Source organism: Stegostoma tigrinum, chromosome 37 (genome assembly GCF_030684315.1).
Source record: "Stegostoma tigrinum isolate sSteTig4 chromosome 37, sSteTig4.hap1, whole genome shotgun sequence".
Lineage (NCBI taxonomy): Eukaryota > Metazoa > Chordata > Chondrichthyes > Orectolobiformes > Stegostomatidae > Stegostoma > Stegostoma tigrinum.
Window position 1 is genome coordinate 16,366,747 of NC_081390.1, and position 21,102 is coordinate 16,387,848.

The 21,102-nt window shown below is 40.1% G+C and overlaps 1 protein-coding gene across 2 annotated transcripts in view; it reads left to right on the forward strand.

Annotated features, from left to right (window-relative positions):
• The window catches only part of LOC125467474 (elongation of very long chain fatty acids protein 6-like), a 66,614-nt gene that overhangs the window by 36,808 nt on the left and 8,704 nt on the right, over positions 1 to 21,102 (forward strand). Inside the window, exons 2-3 of one of the 2 annotated variants that reach the window (XM_048563329.2) lie at positions 8,355 to 8,486; positions 20,674 to 20,825. In XM_048563329.2, coding sequence (XP_048419286.1) covers positions 8,355 to 8,486; positions 20,674 to 20,825 — 284 coding nt within the window. The remainder of the gene's footprint in view (positions 1 to 8,354; positions 8,487 to 20,673; positions 20,826 to 21,102) is intronic. The other variant, XM_048563330.2, reaches the window with a different exon arrangement.

Below are 21,102 nucleotides of genomic sequence, written 5' to 3' on the forward strand. Positions count from 1 at the left end.
CCCAGTCTTGAGTTGCTAGATCTGATCGAAGTCTGTCCTATTTAGCATGGTGATAGGAGTTATTAATTCAGCTTTATTAAAAACCAGTTTTGTCCTGCCATTAATGCCATGTACTTATAAACTAAAAGACTGCAGAAATTTGGGTTGTGCTGACTGCAGTCTCCAATTAAAATTGCATAATCTTTTGAACTGCCACTTTTGATATTGGGAAAACATGCTGAACAAACTAATGCATGTGAGTAGGGCACTAGGTTTTTAGAATATAGGGAAATGGCAAGATCATTAAAAAGGTGAAGCATACTGTACTCCATCTTGTGAGCAAAGTTTGGCATTCTATTGATGAGCTGATTTTAGAGTACTTGTTCAGCAAGCTTTTTATATGAGAAAATCTTGTTCTCTAGACCATTCCCTTGTGTATTATTATACTCAGTTAATTTCACTGAATACAGAGTCTTCAGAGACTGGCTCATCCCTATTTCTTAGAAGTCAAGCATCACTACATTTTGCTGATTTGTACAATGCTATGTACATGTGAAGGAAGGCTACCTGTACTGTACGTATCAATATATGAACTGCTTTGTATCTAATTTACCTCTGTGGCTTTCTCAGCTCACTACCTTCATTTTTCAGCAGCGCACAATTTGTTCAACCGAGAGTTGTTGTAATTCCCTCCTGTTTTCACTGTGGTGAAATTCAGACTAGTGTAGAATCATGTTGGTCTTGGGAAAGCAATAGAACAGATTGAGCTGCTTGGCGTGATAGGTCTGAAAGAAACAGTGCTGCTTGCTGTGGTTAATAAGCAGTGCTGGATAAAGCATGCACCTGCTGAATCGGGCAGTTCCATCCTCCTTTTATCTGTCTAGTTAATCTAAGCCCCATAAAATCCAGGCAATACACTTAAAAATTTAAGCAACTGGCCTCAGTTCTGTATTTAAACCACTGACTGCTATCTCCAGACCAGATTACTTAGAACCCCGCAACCCAACCATGATTAAAGATTTCAGTGGTTCGGGTTGTTTTCATGTTTGTTTACACCTCCCAAATCCCACAGGCCACCAATCTTGGGGATGTTAGAAACCTCTACAATGTGTACAGAACAGGAACAGACTGTTCATCCCAGTTGATCTATGCTGACTTTTATACTTTGCAACTTTCTTCATCTAACCTAATTAATATGTGCTTGTATCCCTTTCACCCCGCCATGTACTTATTTAGATTCTCCCTAAATCCATTGAGACTTTTCCTCAACCATTTCTTTTCTGCTAACATCTTCCACATTCATACTGCTGTTTCAGTATTAGTTTGTTCAAGATCTTAGCTGTATTTAATTGCCTGCCCTAGGAAATGTAAGTAAGTTAAGAACAATGTCTAATTTAAATCCATGTTGTAACAGATCCTAAAATCTCACTTTCCTTATCTCCTGAAGGCTTTCTTCAACAGTTTTCAGACTTCAGTATGTGTACGATATTATTTTTTCCCATTATATTTGATGCATTTCACCCTTTCTGGTGGTCTACCTTTGCAGTTCAATTTCTATACTGAATAATAAAAACAAATTAAAAAGTGAAATTCCTTTATACTAGTAAGATGGCAGTCCAGTGAGGATTGATTTCTCTGTTGTCTTTCTAAGTTTCATTCTTATTAAGTTTATTTTTTTCTTTAGCTTCAGTCATATTTTGTACCAATTTCCAGTCCAGAAAGGTAAATTAGCACTTGGCACGCAAACCTCTGCTGTTATTGGTCCCTGCTGCCAACTACAAATAGGGTAGTTCCAGTGTGTCTCTTTCTGCAGAGAAATGGCACACCTCTTAATAGCTACCAGCCTCCCTTGGCTAAAATTAGGGTCTTGGTCCATGATGAACCATAGGTACAAAGCCAGTAGACTTCAATTACTCTGATTTCTTATTTAGTGAGACTGTCAAGCTCTTTCTAGAGAATAAAGAAATAAGTCGTTGCCAGACATGCTGAATAATTGTTGCATTTTCTGTTGTTATTACTTCATATCTTCAGCATCCACAATCTTGCTTCTGAAGAAATAAATTGTATTTATATGGCATCTTTCACATGGTCCCTTACTGGGAAACACAATGACTGATTTGTATAGGATAAAACCCCTGTTTAAAAAAACTAAGATAAATGGCCAAATAGTGTTGGTTAAAGGATAAATGTTGGCCAGGACCGTGGTTTGAACTTCCCTGTTCTTGCCTTAACATTTTGATCAATTCCACAAAGAGGAAGAGAAAATCAGAGCATTAATGTCTGTGCCTGTCCTTGTAGTTACCTAAGGGACTGGCTTTGGCAGCAGATTTGGAGGCTGTTTTGTTGTGTGGTCTTGGATGCCTGTATTCAAGAATTTGGATTCAGACTGGACTGGAAAAGATAAGATAAAGACTGTTTTCAAGTTTGTGCTTCTTTACAATACCGTTTAGCACATATTTAGACTAAATACATGCTATGCAGAGATAAACCAGGCTCTAACCTTACTGTGATATTATTGAAAGACTGTTCTATTAGTTCTGCCTGATGCTAGTCAATCTACTCCATGTGCTTTTCTGCATGTGCTTTTCTAAGATTCACACGACTGGGACTTAGGCCTGTCCTAACTCCTCAAGTGTTTCTCACCTCTCTTTTTAGTTCCACCCCTATTTTGTTTATAACCACTGAAGAAAGCTCTGCTAATCATCAGAATGTTCCTTCAGAGTCCTAAATCCTTTTCACAATAGAATGAGAGACAGAGATAAATGTAAGGAGAACAATGGATGAACAGGAGACCATTTCTGTCATGGACCAGTGTCCAGATGGTGAAGAACATTTGGCTTACTTCAAGGATTCTAGATGGATGAGGAGAAGTCTGTCAGCAGGAGGTCTATTTCACTCAGTCTTAAGGAAGCAAATCTCTGTCCTGAACCTCAGCAATGTAAATACAGTTATGTACATTCTCACTGCAGTCTGCTCTGCCAAAATGTAGCCTCAGCAGGCCAAGGATGATATTGTCAGAGGCCATGAAGGTGTAATGGTGATACATAAGGGAGGACATTAAGTGTCTCAGCTTGATGAGAGGTAACTGCACTTCATTCTCTGTTGCCAGAGTTGAGAAAGTGGAGTAAGTTCAGGGTTTAACTAGAACCACAAGTTTGTCCACACACTGACTGTACACTTTGTGAGAACTGTAAGTCAACTTTATTAAAAGGGATTCTGTCTCTTCAGGGTCTAGCTGGTGTGTGTCAATAGGCAGGTTTATAATAATATAAAAAAAACTTCTTAAGTCAAATATGGAGATGGTGTCCATTGCAGATGAGGTCAAAACTAGGGCTTTAATTATACATTAGTCACTGATAAATCCAGTTGGGAGTTCAAGTGAAATTCTTTACCAAAATGGTGGTGCATGTGAAACTCGCTATCACATAACTAAATGTATTTAAAGGGAGGCTGAATAAACATGAGGGAGTAAAGTTTAGAAGGTGTGTGTCCAGGAGATTACATAAAAAGGAAGGAAGGTGACCCACGTGGAACGTAGACTGCAAAGGCTGAATAGCCAGTTTCTGTGCTATGCTGATGCTTTGCATGCTACACAAAAAAAAACTCTTGATCATGGCAGGTGACTACTGTGTCAGTATACTTAAAATGCAATCAATCTGCCAAACAATAACTTTTGAGCTTCAGTTTGCAATCTCAGCACGATGTGTATCCTACTCCAGGTAAATGAGACAGACATACTTCAAAAAAAAAGCTGATGTTTATAGATACTGAACCTACCAGAAAATGAGCAATCTGAAAGTTGCTATGGAATGTAAGTAGCAGTAAATGTATTCTGTACAATTAGTACTATTGTAAGTTAAACTACAGCAAGTAATTAGGAAAACTAAAATATAATTTATCACAAGTGGAATTGAATACACTTCAGTATTACTGGGAATAGGTGAGGAAGCCACATCTGGAACTTGCACAGTATTGGTCACCTTATTTAGAGAAGGATTTAAATATGTTGCCAACAATTCAGAGAAAGCTTACCCGACTATTGCTGGAATGAATTGGCTCCCTTTTGAAGAAAGGTTGGACAGGTTGGGCTTATATTCTCTGGCGTTTAGAGGAATAAAAGGCAACTTGATTAGAACATATAAGGTCATGGGGGTGGTTTCACCAGGTAAATGCAGAGAGGATTCTTCCTCCTGCAGGAGAATTTAGAACTATGGGTTACTGTTTAAAAATTATGGGTCACCCATTTAAAATAGAGATGAAGCAAATTTTATTTGAGAGTCATGAGTCTTTGAAATTCTCTTGCTGAAAAGGTAGTGGAAGCAGAGCCCTCAAATATTTTTAAGACAGTGGTAAATTGATTCTTGTTAAACAATTCTAAGTGGCTGTCTTGTATTTATAGCCCTAGTTTTGGCCACGCCTGCAATGGAGTTATTAGTATACATGAGAATGTAGATTTGAAGTTACAGTCAGACCAACCATGATGTTGTTGAATGGTGTGATCCTGGTCCTTGTTCTTTTATATTGTATGTAAACAGTATCAATGCCAAGCGGAATTTAATATCAAGGTAGGAAGATTGATCATCATTGATTTTAGTCTTAAGCCCAAATGTATGCAATTTATCACTTTTCTATCTACCCTCAGAGGAATTAACTGAGACCTATAAGAAATCAAAGAATTAAAAAAAACACTTTAAGCCTGTAGAAATATTTATGTGAGGAATGCTAAAATGTAATTTATTTAATAATTTTTTATAAGTTACTGGACTGTGAAGCTGTATTATGAGCATCCTTTTACAGGATTATCATATTTTAAGTATATGACACCTTTGTTTTGTTTCTATGAGGTTAGAACGCCAATGGTTAAGAATAATTTGGAGATTGGCCTTGACCTCAAAAGACTGAATCATCCTTGCCTGGTAGAAAGTAACAGGAGAAAAGAAGAACCACAACCCCCCACTCTCAAGTAAAAGATGTTCTGTCACACTGACCTGAACATAACCTTAAGGTCTACCTGTATGAATAATTAAATTGTTGACTTGTGCAGTAGAGGGTGCTGCTCGCCCATAGTAGCTGAAGGCACTGGTTCCTGACGTATACTAGGTCTGAGATAATGGGAACTGCAGATGCTGGAGATTCCAAGATAATAAAATGTGAGGCTGGATGAACACAGCAGGCCAAGCAGCATCTCAGGAGCACAAAAGCTGACGTTTCGGGCCTAGACCCTTCATCAGAGAGGGGGATGGGGGGAGGGAACTGGAATAAATAGGGAGAGAGGGGGAGGCGGACCGAAGATGGAGAGTAAAGAAGATAGGTGGAGAGGGTGTAGGTGGGGAGGTAGGGAGGGGATAGGTCAGTCCAGGGAAGACGGACAGGTCAAGGAGGTGGGATGAGGTTAGTAGGTAGCTGGGGGTGCGGCTTGGGGTGGGAGGAAGGGATGGGTGAGAGGAAGAACCGGTTAGGGAGGCAGAGACAGGTTGGACTGGTTTTGGGATGCAGTGGGTAGGGGGGAAGAGCTGGGCTGGTTGTGTGGTGCAGTGGGGGGAGGGGATGAACTGGGCTGGTTTAGGGATGCAGTAGGGGAAGGGGAGATTCTGAAACTGGTGAAGTCCACATTGTATACTAGGTCTCCTTGCTATGCTGGAACCATTTTACATACTTATTAACTTCAATTAGCCAGAACTAATTGCTGTTGTTCAGGCAACAAAAACTTACAATGGGTCAGGAAGGATCAGGACAGCAAGAATGCATGCAAGACTGAAGTGGAAAGACATTGGGGTTACTTGAGGTGGACAGAAATAATTTCATCTTTTATTTCACAGAGAAGGGAGTTGTCCCACTGTTCAGTTCAATATTTATTCTTCAACTAGCACAAATAATGCACATTATCTGGTTTCAAATCTCACTGCTGCTCGCTCTGCATACATTTGTTTCTGCAGTTCCTACATGACAACAGTCAGTATGCTTCATGGGTAGTAAAGCGCTTTAGGTCATCCTAAAGTTCTGTGAGGTGTTATTTAATGGATTACTCTTTCCATCCTTTAAAACCTCTTGGTCCCTGTCACTTTGATTCAGCTCTTGGCCACCTCTATTAATTTCTTATCTCCAGTTCATATCGCGCCTCCAGCTCATTGCCAGTTCTCCTTATAAACCTGTGAAGAGCCTAGGGGCTTTTTCTTATGCCTGAGTTGTAGAAAAAGCACTTTTCTAGCAAGAGTTAGAGAAATACTAGATTCTAAAATCAGTCATAATGCTTTGAATGAAGAAATATTTCTCAGTAAAGGCAGAGTACAGATTTGTATTTCAATATATTTCTCAGTAAATTGCTGATGAAAATCAGAGATAAGCTGTCAGCAAAATCTGCTCAATATGTACTAGTGGAAAATTTGGTGCAAGCAAGCACGGACTAAACGTACAGAGTACATCAAGCCCGGTGACAGTTGCTGAGTCTGGTCCTTGTGATATTATCTTATATCTGTTTTCTTTGCCCGTTGACGGACATTTTACTAATATAGTTCTTTTTTCAGTATAAAGAGTTGTCAGCTGTTGCCCCACGGAAGCGAACAAATAAAAAGAAAATGAGGTAAAAATAACAGGGTGTGGTCATTGAAATCTCCGTGGATATTGCAAGATTAGATATTATTTTAACCATAAACTGGTAAGACTTTGAGGGTAGGGATCAATCTGTTCTGTTCTTTAGATCCTAAACAATGAGTTTCTACATGTCAGTGTGACTAATTATATTGTTCACTGTAAAATGCTGAACAAGCTACATTCGACATTGAACAATAATCCACTTAAGTAAAACTGAAAGATAAACAGTGTTACTTCAGAAACCTGGAGTTTTTCACCTATTTTTCTGCCCCACTTGCTTTCGTGGAGGACAGAGTACAAGACTTAAAAAAAAACAGCAGCTTCCAATTTAAGTTGGGGGCAATTGAAACTATTTTCGTACTTTGAGAAGCTTTTAGATCTGCTTTATGCTGTTGTTTCCTTAAAATCAATAAGCATTAAGCTTTTAGATCACCTGTTGTACTGCTTAGTTATGGCCATGGTACTAAATTTGATTTGGCAGTTGGTCCCAGAGATTGCCTCAGAACATATGGAAGTTGTTGATGCTTGAGGTGACATATGATAAGTTTGAGAATAGTTAAGTTATTGGATTTCCCTACAGCCCCTTGGCAAATTATCCAAAGTCTGCTCTCTATCTCCTTAAATTTTTTTGACTGGGATTAGGAATTTAATTACATGGAAAAATCCACATCTCGCTGGTGTGGAGCAACATCCCCTTACCCTATAATTTCTCACTTTTGTCTGAATAGCTTAGCGTATCTGAAGAACTGCTTTTTTGTCAGCTGCTGGGTTATCTTGAGCCTTTTGTAGGATCACATGTACAGAACATGCATATGAGCATTCAGTAGACCATTCAGCCCCTTGAGCTTGCTCTGCCATTTGATAAGGTCATGGCTGATCTGATTGTAACCTAAAGTCCACTTTCCTATCTACCTTCTTGCCATTTGATTCCCTTGCCAATTAAGAATCTCACATAACATTAAATATATTTGATACCCTTGCCTGTAACACTGGGAAAGAAAATTCCACACACCAATGTCTCTGAGAGGAAAATAAATTCTCCTTGAATCTTATAACACATTGTGTCTGCTGTATCTCTGCTAGCTCTCTGAAATAACTATCCAATCATAATGACTCTAAGATTCTTTGCCCGTTTAAAAAAAAGGATATCTGCTACATGTACCTGATCCGGCCTACATGAGATTCCATATCAACAGTAATGTGGTTGATTTTTAATTATCTTCTGAAATGGCTGAGCAAGCCACTCAGTTCAAGTAGTTGGGATAGGCAGCAAAAGCTGGCCTTGTCAATGATGTCCACTCCTCACAGAATAATAAAAAAACTCTTTCAAGTTACCTCAAATTATCTTTTGAAACTTACTGTTGCATCTGCTTGCACGATTTGTTCCAGCACTGCATCAAGTATCATAACAACTTGGTGCAGAAAATAATGTCTCCTGATAGCTCTCAGCTTATTTTGCCAGTGATCTTACATCTTTGTCCTTTGACTACAGATCGTCTTTCAAGTGAAAACAGTGTGACCTATTTGTTCTACCAAAGCCCCCTTGTACAAGGCAAGCGAAGCTGTGCTAGAGATGGCTTATACCATTCACCTTCAAAGTCTGTATGGCTACATAGAGTAGTCATTGCACTTAAAAAAAATTAAATAATTTCTCAAACCAAATGTTTTTAATTCCAATTTTGCTTTAATTTGAAATATGTAGGGCATCACTCAGTGGCATACATGGTTTTCTTTATTTAAAATTCAACAATCTAACTTTAGTTACTTTTGTCCTTTTTCATTAGGAGTAAGTCGTTTCTGTTTTCTGCAGTTTATGCTGCGTTGATCTTTGCTGGGCAGTATTACATGAAAGAGCGGAAGAAGTTTGAACTTCGGAAACCATTAGTCTTGTGGTCACTGACCCTTGCTTTATTCAGGTAAGTGAGTGTTACATCATTGACAACTTTACTTCTAAAAAATGATAAGCAGCTGAGATTATTTGTGTTCCACTGTACAGAAGGTATTGAAGATGAGATCACTGCACTAAATGTTCCAGTATGATGCGTGCAGAGTGAAAACCTAGAGGTATGTTGGAAAGAGACTCTTCACTGGGCCAAGTGCAAGGATAGGAATGGCCAGGTGAAGTCTCTCTGACTCTGGGATCACTCTTGAATCTAACAATGAATGGCCCAAAAACCAGCTAAGGATTTTACCGTCAGAGGGTAATATAAACATTTAGCAAAAATTGTTTAGTTTTATTGTGAACCTAGTCATTTTCTTAATGAAATTTGTATGTGTCTGGTCTGCGTGATTAATTTTTTAAAAATAAAAATGCTAATACTATTAAGAAAAATGAAGGGTAGAGATTAGAGCTGTAGTTGGTTTTTCTAAGTTTACTACAAGGTTTGTCTGATTCTTAGCATATTGAGCATTGGAAATCAACCAGGTTAATGAGGGAACGTGATGGCCCACTGTTATTATTGCAAGATTATTAATCTAGTAACTCAGCTAATGTTCCGAGGACCTGGCTTCAAATTCTGTCATTGAATTTGAATTCAATAAAAATTAAGAGCTGATAGTGAGTAGTGATAGTGAAACTACTGCTAATTGTTGGAAAAACCTTTCTGGTTCACTAATACTCCTCAGGAAAGGAAATCTGCTGGCCTTACCTGATTTGGCCTCAATGTGACTTTAGACCCACAGCAGCATGGTTGACTCTCAACTGCCCTCTGAGTTATTCAGTTGTATCAATAAATAGAAGGTCTCGAAAAGGAATGAAATCTGACGGACCACCTAGCAATGACCTTGGCATAGAAATGTCAATGGCAAAAACAGCTCTACCCTGCAAATTCTTCCTTACTAATATCTGGAACCAGTGCCAAAATTGGGACAGCTGTCTCACAGATTAGTCAAGCAGTAGCCTAGCATGGACATACTCATGGCACCAGACCTTCAATGTCACAGACACCATCATCACCATCTCTGGAGTTGCTCTGTGCCACCAGCAAAGCAGGTCAGCAAAGGTAGTGGCACAGTGGTATATGTTGAGAGGAAGTTGCCCTGGGAGACCTCAACATCAGGTCAGACATGGAGAAGAAGATCTCCTGCTGGTTACCATACAACATCCTTCCTCAGCTGATGACTCTGTTTCCTCAATATTGCACAACACTTAGAGGAAGCACTGAATGTGCTCAAGGTGGAGAATGTACTTTGAGTGGGGAGTTCTGTGTCCACCACCAAGTGTGGCTCAGTAACAGCACTACTGATCAGCTGGTTGAATCCTAAAGACATTGCTGCTAGCCTGGATACAGCAGGTTATGAGGGAAACAACAAGTGAACAAAAACTTACTTTACCTCATTGTCAGCAGTCTACCTGCTAGAGATGCATTGTCCATGACAACTTTGATAAGTGTGACCACTACAGTCCTTGTGGATATGAAGTCTTGCTTTCAGATAGCAAATACCTTACATAGTGTCATGTGGTATCACCACAGTGCTCAATAGGTCAGACTTCTAACAGATCGAACAACTAAAGATTTTGCATCTGTGAAGTGCTACAGGCCATCAGCAGTAGCAGAATTTTACTCCACTGCAATCTGCAATCTCTTGAACCAGCATATTCCCCCACTTTAACAACAGTTCACATTACAGAAGAGGAAGTTTGGGAGGTCTTAGAGAATATAAAGGTGGATAAATTTCTGGGACCTGATCTAATGTATCTCAGAGTATTTTTGGAAGTAAGGGAGGAAAGTGAGAACCCTTGCAGAAATATTTGCATTGTCTATAACCATGGGTTAGGTGCTTGATGACTAGAGGGTGGCTAGTGCTGTACCTGTGTTTAAGAAAGGTTGTAAGGGAAAACCAAGGAACTATAGACTTGTGAGTCTGACTTCGGTTGTGGGTAAATTGTTAGATTATAAAAGATAGGATTTGTGGACAAGAGGCAAAAATTGATTAGGGCTAGTCAGCATGGTATTGTGTGAGGAAAATTGTGTCTCACATACTTGATTGAGTTTTTTTGAGGAAGTTACCAAAAAGGTTGATGATGGCAGAGAAGTAGCTGTTCTTTGTCTGGATTTGGTAAAGCCTTTGACGAGGCTCTGCATTGTAGACTAATTAATAAAGTTAGGTCACATGGGATTCAGAGTGAGCTTGCCAATTGGATATGTAATTGGTTTAATGGCAGGAGACAGAGAGCAATGGTGGACAGTTGCTTTTTGGACTGGAGGCCTGTGACCAGCAGTGTTCTGGGTCTTCCTTTGTTTGTCATTTATATAAATGACTTGGACGAGAATATCAAAGGCATAGTTAGTAAGTTTGCAGATGACACTAAAATTGATGGCATTGTAGACAGTGAAGAAGGTTATCTAAGATTACAAAGGGATCTTGATCAAATGGGTCAGTGGGCTGAAAGACGGCAGATAGAGTTCAATCTGGATGAATGCAAGGTATTGTATTTTTATACACCAAACAAGGGTAGGCCTTGTACTATTAAGGGTAGTGTCTTGGATAGTGTTGTAGAACGGAGAGACTTGGGGTGCAGGTACATATTTCTTTAACGTTTGCGTCATGTATAGACAGGATGGTTAAAAAGGCATTTGGCATGCTTGCCTTCATTGCTCAATCCTTTTGAGTATAGGAGATGGGATGTTGTGTTGAAGTTGTACAAGACATCAGTGAGGCCTCTTCTGTAATACTGTGTCCAGTTCTGGTTTCCCAGTTATGGGAAGGAGATTATCAGGCTGGAGAGTGTTCAGAAGAGATTTACCAGGATGTTGCCGGGGTGGAAAGTTTAAGTTATAAGGAAAGGCCAGATAGGCTGGGACTTTGTTCACTGGAACATAGGAAATTGAGAGGTGATCTGATAGAAGTTTATAAAACAATGAGAAATATAGATAGATGCTACTTGTCTTAAGACATTTGGATAGATAAATGAAGAGAAAAGGTTTGGATGGATATGGGCCAGGAGCAGGCAGGTGGGACTAGCTTAGTTTGAGATTATGTTCAGCATGGGCTCGTTGGACTGAAGGGTCTGTTTCCATGATGTGTGACTCTGTGACTCTATTATCAAGCCAGGAGATCAATGCTGGCTCAATGAAGAGTGCAGGAGGGCATACCAGGTGCTGCTCCAAGCATACCTCAAAATGAAATGTCAACCTGGAGAAGTTACGAAGCAGAACTACTTTCATGCCAGAGGTTAAGTGATCTCAGAACAAATGTATCAGATCTGAACTCTCCAGTCGAGCCACATCCAGTTGTGAATGGATGTGGGCAATAAAACCACTCATTGGAGGAGGAGGCTCCACAAATACCCATCCTCAATGACAGGGGAACTATGCACATAAGTGCAAAAGATATAAATGAAACATCCATAACAATCTTCAGCCAGAAGTGCAGAGTGGATGATTCATATTGGCCTTCTCCAGGGGACCCAGCATCAGTTGCAAGCCGATTCAGTTTACTCCACATGATACCAAGAAATAGCTGGAGGCACTGCAAACTGCAAAGGTAATGGACGCTGACAATATTCCAGGACTACTGGAATCATAGAGTCAAACAGATCCTTTGGTCCAACTTATCCATGCCGACCAAGTTTCCAAAACTAACTGAAGTACTTTCCTGCTTTTGGCCAATATCCTGCTAAACCTTTCCTATTTATGTACCTGTCCGTATGTCTTTTAAATGTTGTAACTGTAACTGCACCTGCATCTACCACTCCCTCTGGCCGTTTATTCCATGTATGAACTACCCTCTGTGCGAAAAGGTTGCCGATTAGGTCCATGCTAAATCTTTATCCTCTCACCTTAAAAACATGCCTTTAGGGTTTTGAACTCACCTAACCTAGTGAAATGACCTTTGCTATTCATCTTATCTATACCACTCATGATTTTATAAACCACAATAAAGTTACCCCTCAATCTGTTACGCTCCAGTGAAAAAAGTCCCAGCCTATCCATTTTCTCCCTGTAGCTTAAAACCTCCAGTCCTAGTAACATTCTTGTAATTTTTTTCTGCACCCTCTCTAACTTAATAATATCCTTTCTATAGCAGTATGAACAGAACTGTACACAGTATTGCAAAAGTGACCTCACCAACGTCCTGTACAACTGCAACATGACATCCCAACTCCCATACTCAGTGGTCTGAGCAATTTAGGCAAGCGTGCCAAATGTCTTCTTTACCACTTTGACTACTTGTGACACAGATTTGAAAGAGGCTGAACCTCTAGGAGTCTCTGTTCAGCAACAATATTCAGGGCTGTACCATTAACTGTATAAGTCCTGTCCATGGTTTTCATCCCAAAATGCAACACCTCACATTCATCCAAATTTAGGAAGCATGGTTAGTAAGATAGTGGTGACATGAAAATTGGTGGTAAGCTGGAAAGTGAAGAAGGTTGTCTAAGATTTTTGGGATCTTGATCAATTGGGCCAGTTGGCTGAAGACTCCATCTGCTAGTCTTCAGCCAACTGACCCAACTGATCAAGATCTCTTTGTAATCTTACATAACATTCTTCACTGGCAAGTTTACCACCAATTCTCGTGTCACCACTGTCTTACTAACCACGCTTCCTAAATTCCCATCTAAATCTTTCATATAAATGACAAACAACAGGGGACCCAGCACCAATCCCTGTGAAACATCGCTAGTCATGGGCCTCTAGTCTGAAAAACAGCCCTTCTCCAGCACTTCCTCATCTCCTATCATCAAGTCAGGTTTATATCCAGTTGGCAAGTTGCCCCGAATCCCATGCAATCTAGCTTTACTAATCGGTCTGCCGTGACTTATGCTCCGGAATTTGCTACACCCCTAGCCAAGCTGCTCCAGTACAACTACAACACTGGCTTCTACCTGACAAAGTGGAAAATTGCTCAGGTATGATCTTTACACAAAATGCAGGACAAATCCAAACTAGCCAGTTACTGCCCTGTCAGTCTACTGTTGATCATCAGTAAAGTGATGGAAGGTGTCATCAACTGTGCTCAGCAATAGCATTAGTAACAATTTAGGTGAGAGTGAACATGACAACTAAAATTTAACTTAATTGTCAGTCAGAGTGATTTGCAGATGCCCCTTTTTCTAGAAAGAGAAACTTGTAAATATGGTGCCTATTAATGAAATGCTACCTGAATAAACTCTGACTGAATCTGGACAAATGTATTAACTGCAGATTTTTTCTAGGTCTGTTTGTGTCTCTGCTGCAATCTGAAACACAACATAAAAATCCCAGTAGTGAGCCCTCTGCCTCTGTTCCTGGAACCATGCTTAAGGCAATGGGATATTTTTAGGTCAACTCTCATGTAATGCAAGGTGACAAATTGCCGTGAATGCATTTTAAATCATGACAGGCACGGTTACTCCTGTCTATACTTTAATAACGTCTGACTCAGATTAAAGAAATATCAGTTCTGTGCATCACTTGGATAATGCAGGATGGGGAATTTCATAAGAAGCTGATATATCCTTCCCAGACCAGATTTAACATAGTCTTACATTTGGAGTAAGGATGTTCTTTGCTTTACTCTGCTATCTGTTGCTGTACGAACAAAATGTTTCTTTGCTTGCTTTCAGAAAATAGGTCTGTTTCATAGTTCCAGGCTACTAGACTTTTGAATGTCACTTTTATCATTACTGGCTAGGCAGAATATATTGCCTGTCCCGAATTTTCCTGAGAAATTGGTAGTGAGCTGCCTTCTTCAATGACCTGAGATAATAAGGTGTAGACAAGGATGAACACAGCAGGACAGGCAGCATCAGAGGAGCAGGAAAGCTGATGTTTTGGGTCTGGACCGTTCTTCAGAAATGGCTTCTTCAGACCCATTTCTGGGATCTGACACAGAGACTCCACACAGACAGTCGCTTTGTGGTGGAACTGAACCCGGGTCCCTGGCGCTGTGAGGCAGCAGTGCTAGCCACTGTGCCGCTCCTTCTTTTTTCTTTGATTATTCCATTTCTATTCACATAAAATTATTCAAAGGCTTTATCTCATACTTGCAGCCCTTAAGCATTCTTCAAGTGTATTACTTCCTAACCACCACCTTGCACTGTCTCCCAACCCCATTTTAGTAAGCGCCTGATATACAAAACAAGGACTGACTCTAGAATGTCCTGTGGATGTTTCACGCAACTCAGAAGCTTTTTCTACTCAATTCCCCCCACCTCAGTGTTGATATTGTAAAATGTTACCTTAGAATTCTGATCTTCATATAAACTCAGGCTAGACTTTCAGGTTGCCAGTAAACAATGTTTATAAACAGACTGTAATGACGGTAAGACTACCAAGCAATGTATTATTTGCTTTAGACGTAGTAGGAACTGCAGATGCTGGAGAATGTGAGATAACAAGGTATAGAGCTGGATGAACACAGCAGGCCAAGCAGCATCAGAAGAGCAGGAAAGCTGATGTTTCGGGCCTAGACCCTTCTTCAGAAATGGGGGAGGGGAAGGGGATTCTGAAATAAATAGGGAGAGAGGGGGAGGCGGATAGAAGATGGATAGAGGAGAAGATAGGTGGAGAGGAGTTGCAGTGGGAGAGAGATCCACTGAGGTCTTTCCAGAGGGAGGAGGGTAACTTCTTCAAGGTAGGCATCCTTAGAAGAGGCTTCGCAGTGGGGTTAAAATTGTTTCAGAAATAGTAGGAACTGCAGATGCTGGAGAATCTGAGACAGCAAGGTGTAAGAGCTGGATGAACACATCAGGCCAATGAGGATTACAGTTATATCACAGTTGACCTCAGAGGTTCATCTGCATGTTCAATAAACTCTATTTCTAAATTCAGTGGAGTGAATTTTGAAATCATTCTCAGCAGGGCTGCTCTGTTTTGTGTATTTTCATCATGTTTGGTTAAAATACTCATCGCAGAATCATGGTTCTTTCTGATGTTTATTCATTCATAGGATATGGGTGTTGCTGGCTGGGCCAGAATTTATTGCCCATCCTAATTGCCCTTAAAAAGGTGATAGTGAGCAGATTTCTTCTACCACTGCAGTGCATTTGATGTAGGTAGATCTACAATGCCATTGGGGAGTGAATTCTAAGAATTTGATTTGGCAATAGTGAAGGAACGGCAATATACTTCCAAGTCAGAATGGGGAGTGGCTTGGATAGGAACTTGCAGGTGGTGGTGTTTGCATTTCTCTGCTGTCCCTGTGCTTCTGGATGACAGTGGCTGAGAGTTTGGAAGGTGTATCTTGTAGATAATACACACTTTTGCCTTTGAATGTCAGTGGTGGAGGGAATGATGTGGTACAAATCAAGGAGGTTTGTTGATCAAGCTTCTAGAATCCCTACAATGTGGAAACAGGCCCTTCGGCCCAACAAGTCCACATCGACACTTGGAGCTTCCTACCCAGGCCCATCCCCTTATAACCCACCTAATCTACAGACCCCTAAACACTGTGGGAAATTTAGCTTAGCTAATCCACCTAACCTGCACATCTTTGGACTGTGGGAGGAAACCGGAGTACCCGCAGACACAGGGAGAATGTGCAAACTCCACACAGACAGTCACCCAAGGGTACAATTGAACCTGGGTTCCTAGCACTGTAAGGCAGCAATGCTAACCACTGAGCCACCATGCTGCCTCTTCAGTTTTGTTGGAGCTGCACTCATCCAGGTAAGTGGAAATTATTCCATTATTTCATAATATTAAAATGATAGGTTTTCTCAGTGTGATTATTCATGTTGTGAAACTTGAAATGGTTCAGAAAAGATTAACAAGGATATTGCTAGGGTTGGAGGGATTGAGCTATGTGGAGATGCTGATCAGACACGGGCTATTTTCCCTAGAGTGTTGGAGGCTGACAGGTGACCTTACAGAGGTTTATAAAATCATGAGGGGCATGGATAGGGTAAATAGACAATGTCTTTTCCCTGGGTTGGAGGAGTCCAAAACTAGAAGGCATAGGTTTAAGTTAGAACATAGAACATAGAACAGTACAGCACAGAACAGGCCCTTCAGCCCACAATGTTGTGCCGACCATTGATCCTCATGTATGCACCCTCAAATTTCTGTGACCATATGCATGTCCAGCAGTCTCTTAAATGACCCCAATGACCTTGCTTCCACAACTGCTGCTGGCAACGCATTCCATGCTCTCACAACTCTCTGTGTAAAGAGTTGAGAGGGGAAAGATTTAAAAGGCCTCTACCGGGTAACTTTTTATGCAGAGGGTGGTGTGTGTATGGAATGAACTGCCAGAGGAATTTGTGGAGCTGTTACAATTGCAACATTTAAAAAGCATCTGTATGGGCACTTGAATATGAAGGGTTTCGAGGGATATGATCGACGCACTGGCAAATGGGACTAGATTTATTTAGGATATATGGTTGACATGGACAAGTTGGACGGAAGGGTCTGTTTCTGTCCTGTATATCTGTATGACTTTGACTGTCAGGCAGGAAAATGCTGGAAATAGCCCAATGGCTCTTAAGAAACATGAGTTCAGAATTATTTGTAATATTATGGCTACGTCATTGAATCCTGCACCATCAACAAACTGGGGCTTTCCAGAAATTGAATTGGCCTAGCCAGATGGTTATGTGGTTACTAAAGAAGGTCGGAGTCCAGGAACAAAAACAAAAGTTGTTGGAAAAGCTCAGCAGGTCTGGCAGCATTTATGAAGAAAAATCAGAGTTAACATTTCGGGTCCGGGCAGTATCTGCCTTGCTATCAAGTGCATATATGAGGTATTTATCTAACATCTCAGCCATATCTCTTGCTAGTCACTTTTTCATACATGGTCTTTGCTTTTTCAACCCCTCTCTGATCCTTCTGTTTTCACCTTTGTTCTTAATTGTATTTACCACCTTTCATTGGTCATAAATACTCTTTCTTACCTTGCTCTCCACCTTCTTTGTCATCCATGGAGCACTGGATTGGTTTGTCCCACCTTTCCCACCTTTTGATGGAATATACCATTTACTCTAACCGAGCTATCTCTTCTTTAAAGGTAGCCCATTGTACAGTTACAGTTTTTGTCGCCAATCTTTGGTTTCAGTCGAAATAAAAACCAAAAGAACTGTGAATGCTGTAAATCAGGAACAAAAACTGAGTTCTGAGGAAGGGTTACCAGACCCAAAACGTTAACTCTGTTCTTTCCTTCACAGGTGCTGAGTTTTTCCAGCAACTTTGTTTTGGTTTCAATCTGTCTGGCCGAACTCCGATCTTGCCCCATTGAAATCACCTGTATGCCAATTCATTGTTCTTATTCTAGATTGTCCATTATCATTTCCTAATCTCATCCTAAACTTTGCGATACAATGATCACTGCACCCTGAAAGTTCACGTACTGACATTTGCTGCAGTTCCCTCAAGTTTCTGTTTGACCTTTTCTTTTGCATTGATCGACTGGAGCAATTTGACAACTGTATACCACAGTGGCTTTCACAAACAATATTTTTGAACCTCACTCATGTATCCCAGCCAACACCATGATGTTTCAGTAAAGCTTCACACACAAACGAAATGTGGCTTCGGTGCTGATTTAAAGGTGTGAAAGGAGTTTAATTGGGTGATAACTGAGCCATCTGTTGGACAAATCAAAACTTTCACCTTAGCACTCTTAACTAAGATGAGATGGAATTGTCTCTTGGTGGCCTTGATAGACTGTTGCCCTTGAATAGAATTAAGTGGTTTAGAAAGTCTGTCAGAAAAATAAGTTGATTATATATTGTGGCTTTCATGAGCACAGCACATTCAAATGTGATTTACAGTTGGTGAAATACTTTCCAAGTGTAGTCAGTACTGTTTAGGAAATGTGAACGTTGATCTGCAGGTAGTCAGCTCCCACAGCCAGCAATGTGATAATGCCTAGTTAATCTGTTTTTGTGCTATTAATTAAAAGGTGAATATTGGCTGAGTCAACTCCCTTCTTCAAAATATTGCCATGGGATATTTTATGTGCACCTAAGAAGGCAGTGGAGCTTTGGGTAATTCCAACAGTGCAACATCCTCACTGCTCAGTGAGGAAGTACTGATTTTATTTCTTATGCTCAAGTTGTGAAATGTGAGTTGAACCCACAGCCTTAAGATTCAAAGGCAAATGTTGACACTCATTAATATAATTTGGCATCAAATCCTGAGTTTGAATTTTGACTGGCCGCCTGTATTTTAACAAGATTCTTTTGTTGAATTATTAATATTGCGTCCTTTTTGAATACAGAGAAGGTATTGTAAAAGGATGGAGGTCTGTTTGCATCTGTGAAGTCCTCAGAGTCAGATTTATTCCTGTGTTAAAAATGCTTATTAACTGACAAAAAAATCTTGTGTTCTCCTGTTGGAGGTGATAGGATTTACATGTATTTGGAAAGGCAAGGACTGATTAGGCGTAGTCAGCATATTTTTGTGTGAGGGTAATTGTGTCTCACAAACTTGTTTGGGTTTTTTGAGTAAGTAACCAATAAGATTGATGAAGGCAGAGCGATAGACCTTGTTTCCATGAACTTCAGTAAAACCTTTGTCAAAGTTTCACGTGGTAGATTAATTAGAAAGGTTAGATCACCTGGGTTTCACTGTAAGCTCGCCAGTTGGATACAAAATTGGCTTGATAGTTGATTTTTGGACTGGGAGCCTGTGACCAGTGGTGTTTCACAAGAATTGGTAATAGGTCCAGTTTTGTTTATCATTTATGTAAATGATTGGATGAGAATATAGGAGGCATGCTTAGTAAGTTTGCGGATGACACCAAAGTTGGTGTTATCGTGGATAGCGAAGAATGTTGTCTAAGATTACAGAGTGACCGTGATCAATCGGGTCAGTGGGCTGAAGAGTGGCAGATGGAATCTAGTTTGGATAAATGTGAGGTATTGCATTTTGGTGCAACAAAAATAGAGCAAGACTTATGCAATTAATGGTAGAATCCTGGGTAGTATTGTAGAACAGAAAGACTTAGGGGTTCACGTACATAATTCTTTGAAATTTGTGTCACAGGTTGACAGAGTGGTTAAGAAGGCATTTAGCACACTTGCTTTCATTGTTCAGACCTTTGAGTATATGAGTTAGGACGTCATGTTGCAGTTGTACAGGATATTGGTGAGGTCTCTTCTGGAGTACTGTGCCTGGTTCTGGTTGCCCTGCTTTGGAAGGATATTATTAATTTGGGGAAGGTTCAGAAAAAAATTACCAGGATGTTGCCAGGAATGGAGGGGTTGAATTATAAGGAGAGGCAGGGTAGCCTAGCACTTCTTTCACTGGAGGAAGATTGAGAGGTAACCTTGTACAGGTTTATAAGATCATAAGGGGCATAGATAAGATGGACAACCATGGTAGAGGAGTTTTCCCTATGGTAGGGGAGTTCAAACCCAGGGGGCATATTTTTAAGGTGAGTGGAAAAGAATTAAGTAGGACATGAGAGGCAACCTTAATATGCAGAGAGTGGTTCATATGTGGAATGAACTGCCGGAAGAAGTGATGTATGCAGGTACAGTTACAACATTTATGAATATGAAAGGTTTGGAAGGTTATGGGCCAAACACAGGCAAATGGGACTAGTTTAGTTTGGAGACATGGTTGGCGTGGACTAATTGGACTGATTGGTCTATTTCCAGCTGTATGACTATGTCCCTACGATAAGTAATGAAATATTTTGATTGTAAATTTCAAAGTGTCAAGTGAGCATAGGACTGAACAGGAGAGGATCAGTCTAGTTTCAGAAATACTTTGATCAGCTACAAAATTCTATGAGCAAGTAAACTAACAATAAACCTGAGCTTCTACATCCCCTACAATTCAAAGTAGACTGCTGATAATCAGAGGTATGTCTAATTTTAAAATTAAACTTCTCAGTGTGCTGAAGAAAGCTTATGATCTCATTCTTGAAACACAAGAACTCATCTCAACAGGGTACAGGAAGACTAAACAAAACATCTGTCCTGCTGTCACTAACCTGTACTCTATTAATGTCTTCCCTTTCTACCTTTCACCTCTTGCTGTTACAGACTCTTAGCATTAAGCAAAAACACTTTGCTCTCCAGTGTCAAACAGGTAATCCAGGAAGAAGATGCTAAAAATAAGAGTATATTACCATTGTATTGATTTATAACAGAAACATATATTCTAATGATACAAAAATTGGAATATGCAGCGTTATGAAAATAATAGTGAATGTTTTCTTTCCCAACAGTATACTAGGTGCTTTCAGAACAGGGTGGTACATGTGGCATGTCCTGTATACTAGTGGCTTCAAGCAATCCGTGTGTGACCAGAGCTTCTACAATGGACCTGTGAGCAAATTCTGGGCATATGCATTTGTCTTGAGCAAAGCTCCAGAACTAGGTAAGAGAAGTGGGGGCCACGAAATTGTGCTCATATTCATTGCCAACCAATTTTGAAATGTTTATATGCAGTGTTTTGTTGAAATTGTTCTCCTGATTTTGTACAACCTAAGCTTCCACCCTTTCCTCCCTGCAAAATAAAATGATCAAGCTATAGTTAATTAGCTACCTTTAGGTTCAAGTTGTTGTGAAGAATTCACTCTTCTGCCCTCCCACTTTTCAAGCTAACTTGATTCCATTTTTTAAAAGATGTTATTATCTATTTAAAGCTAGTTTAC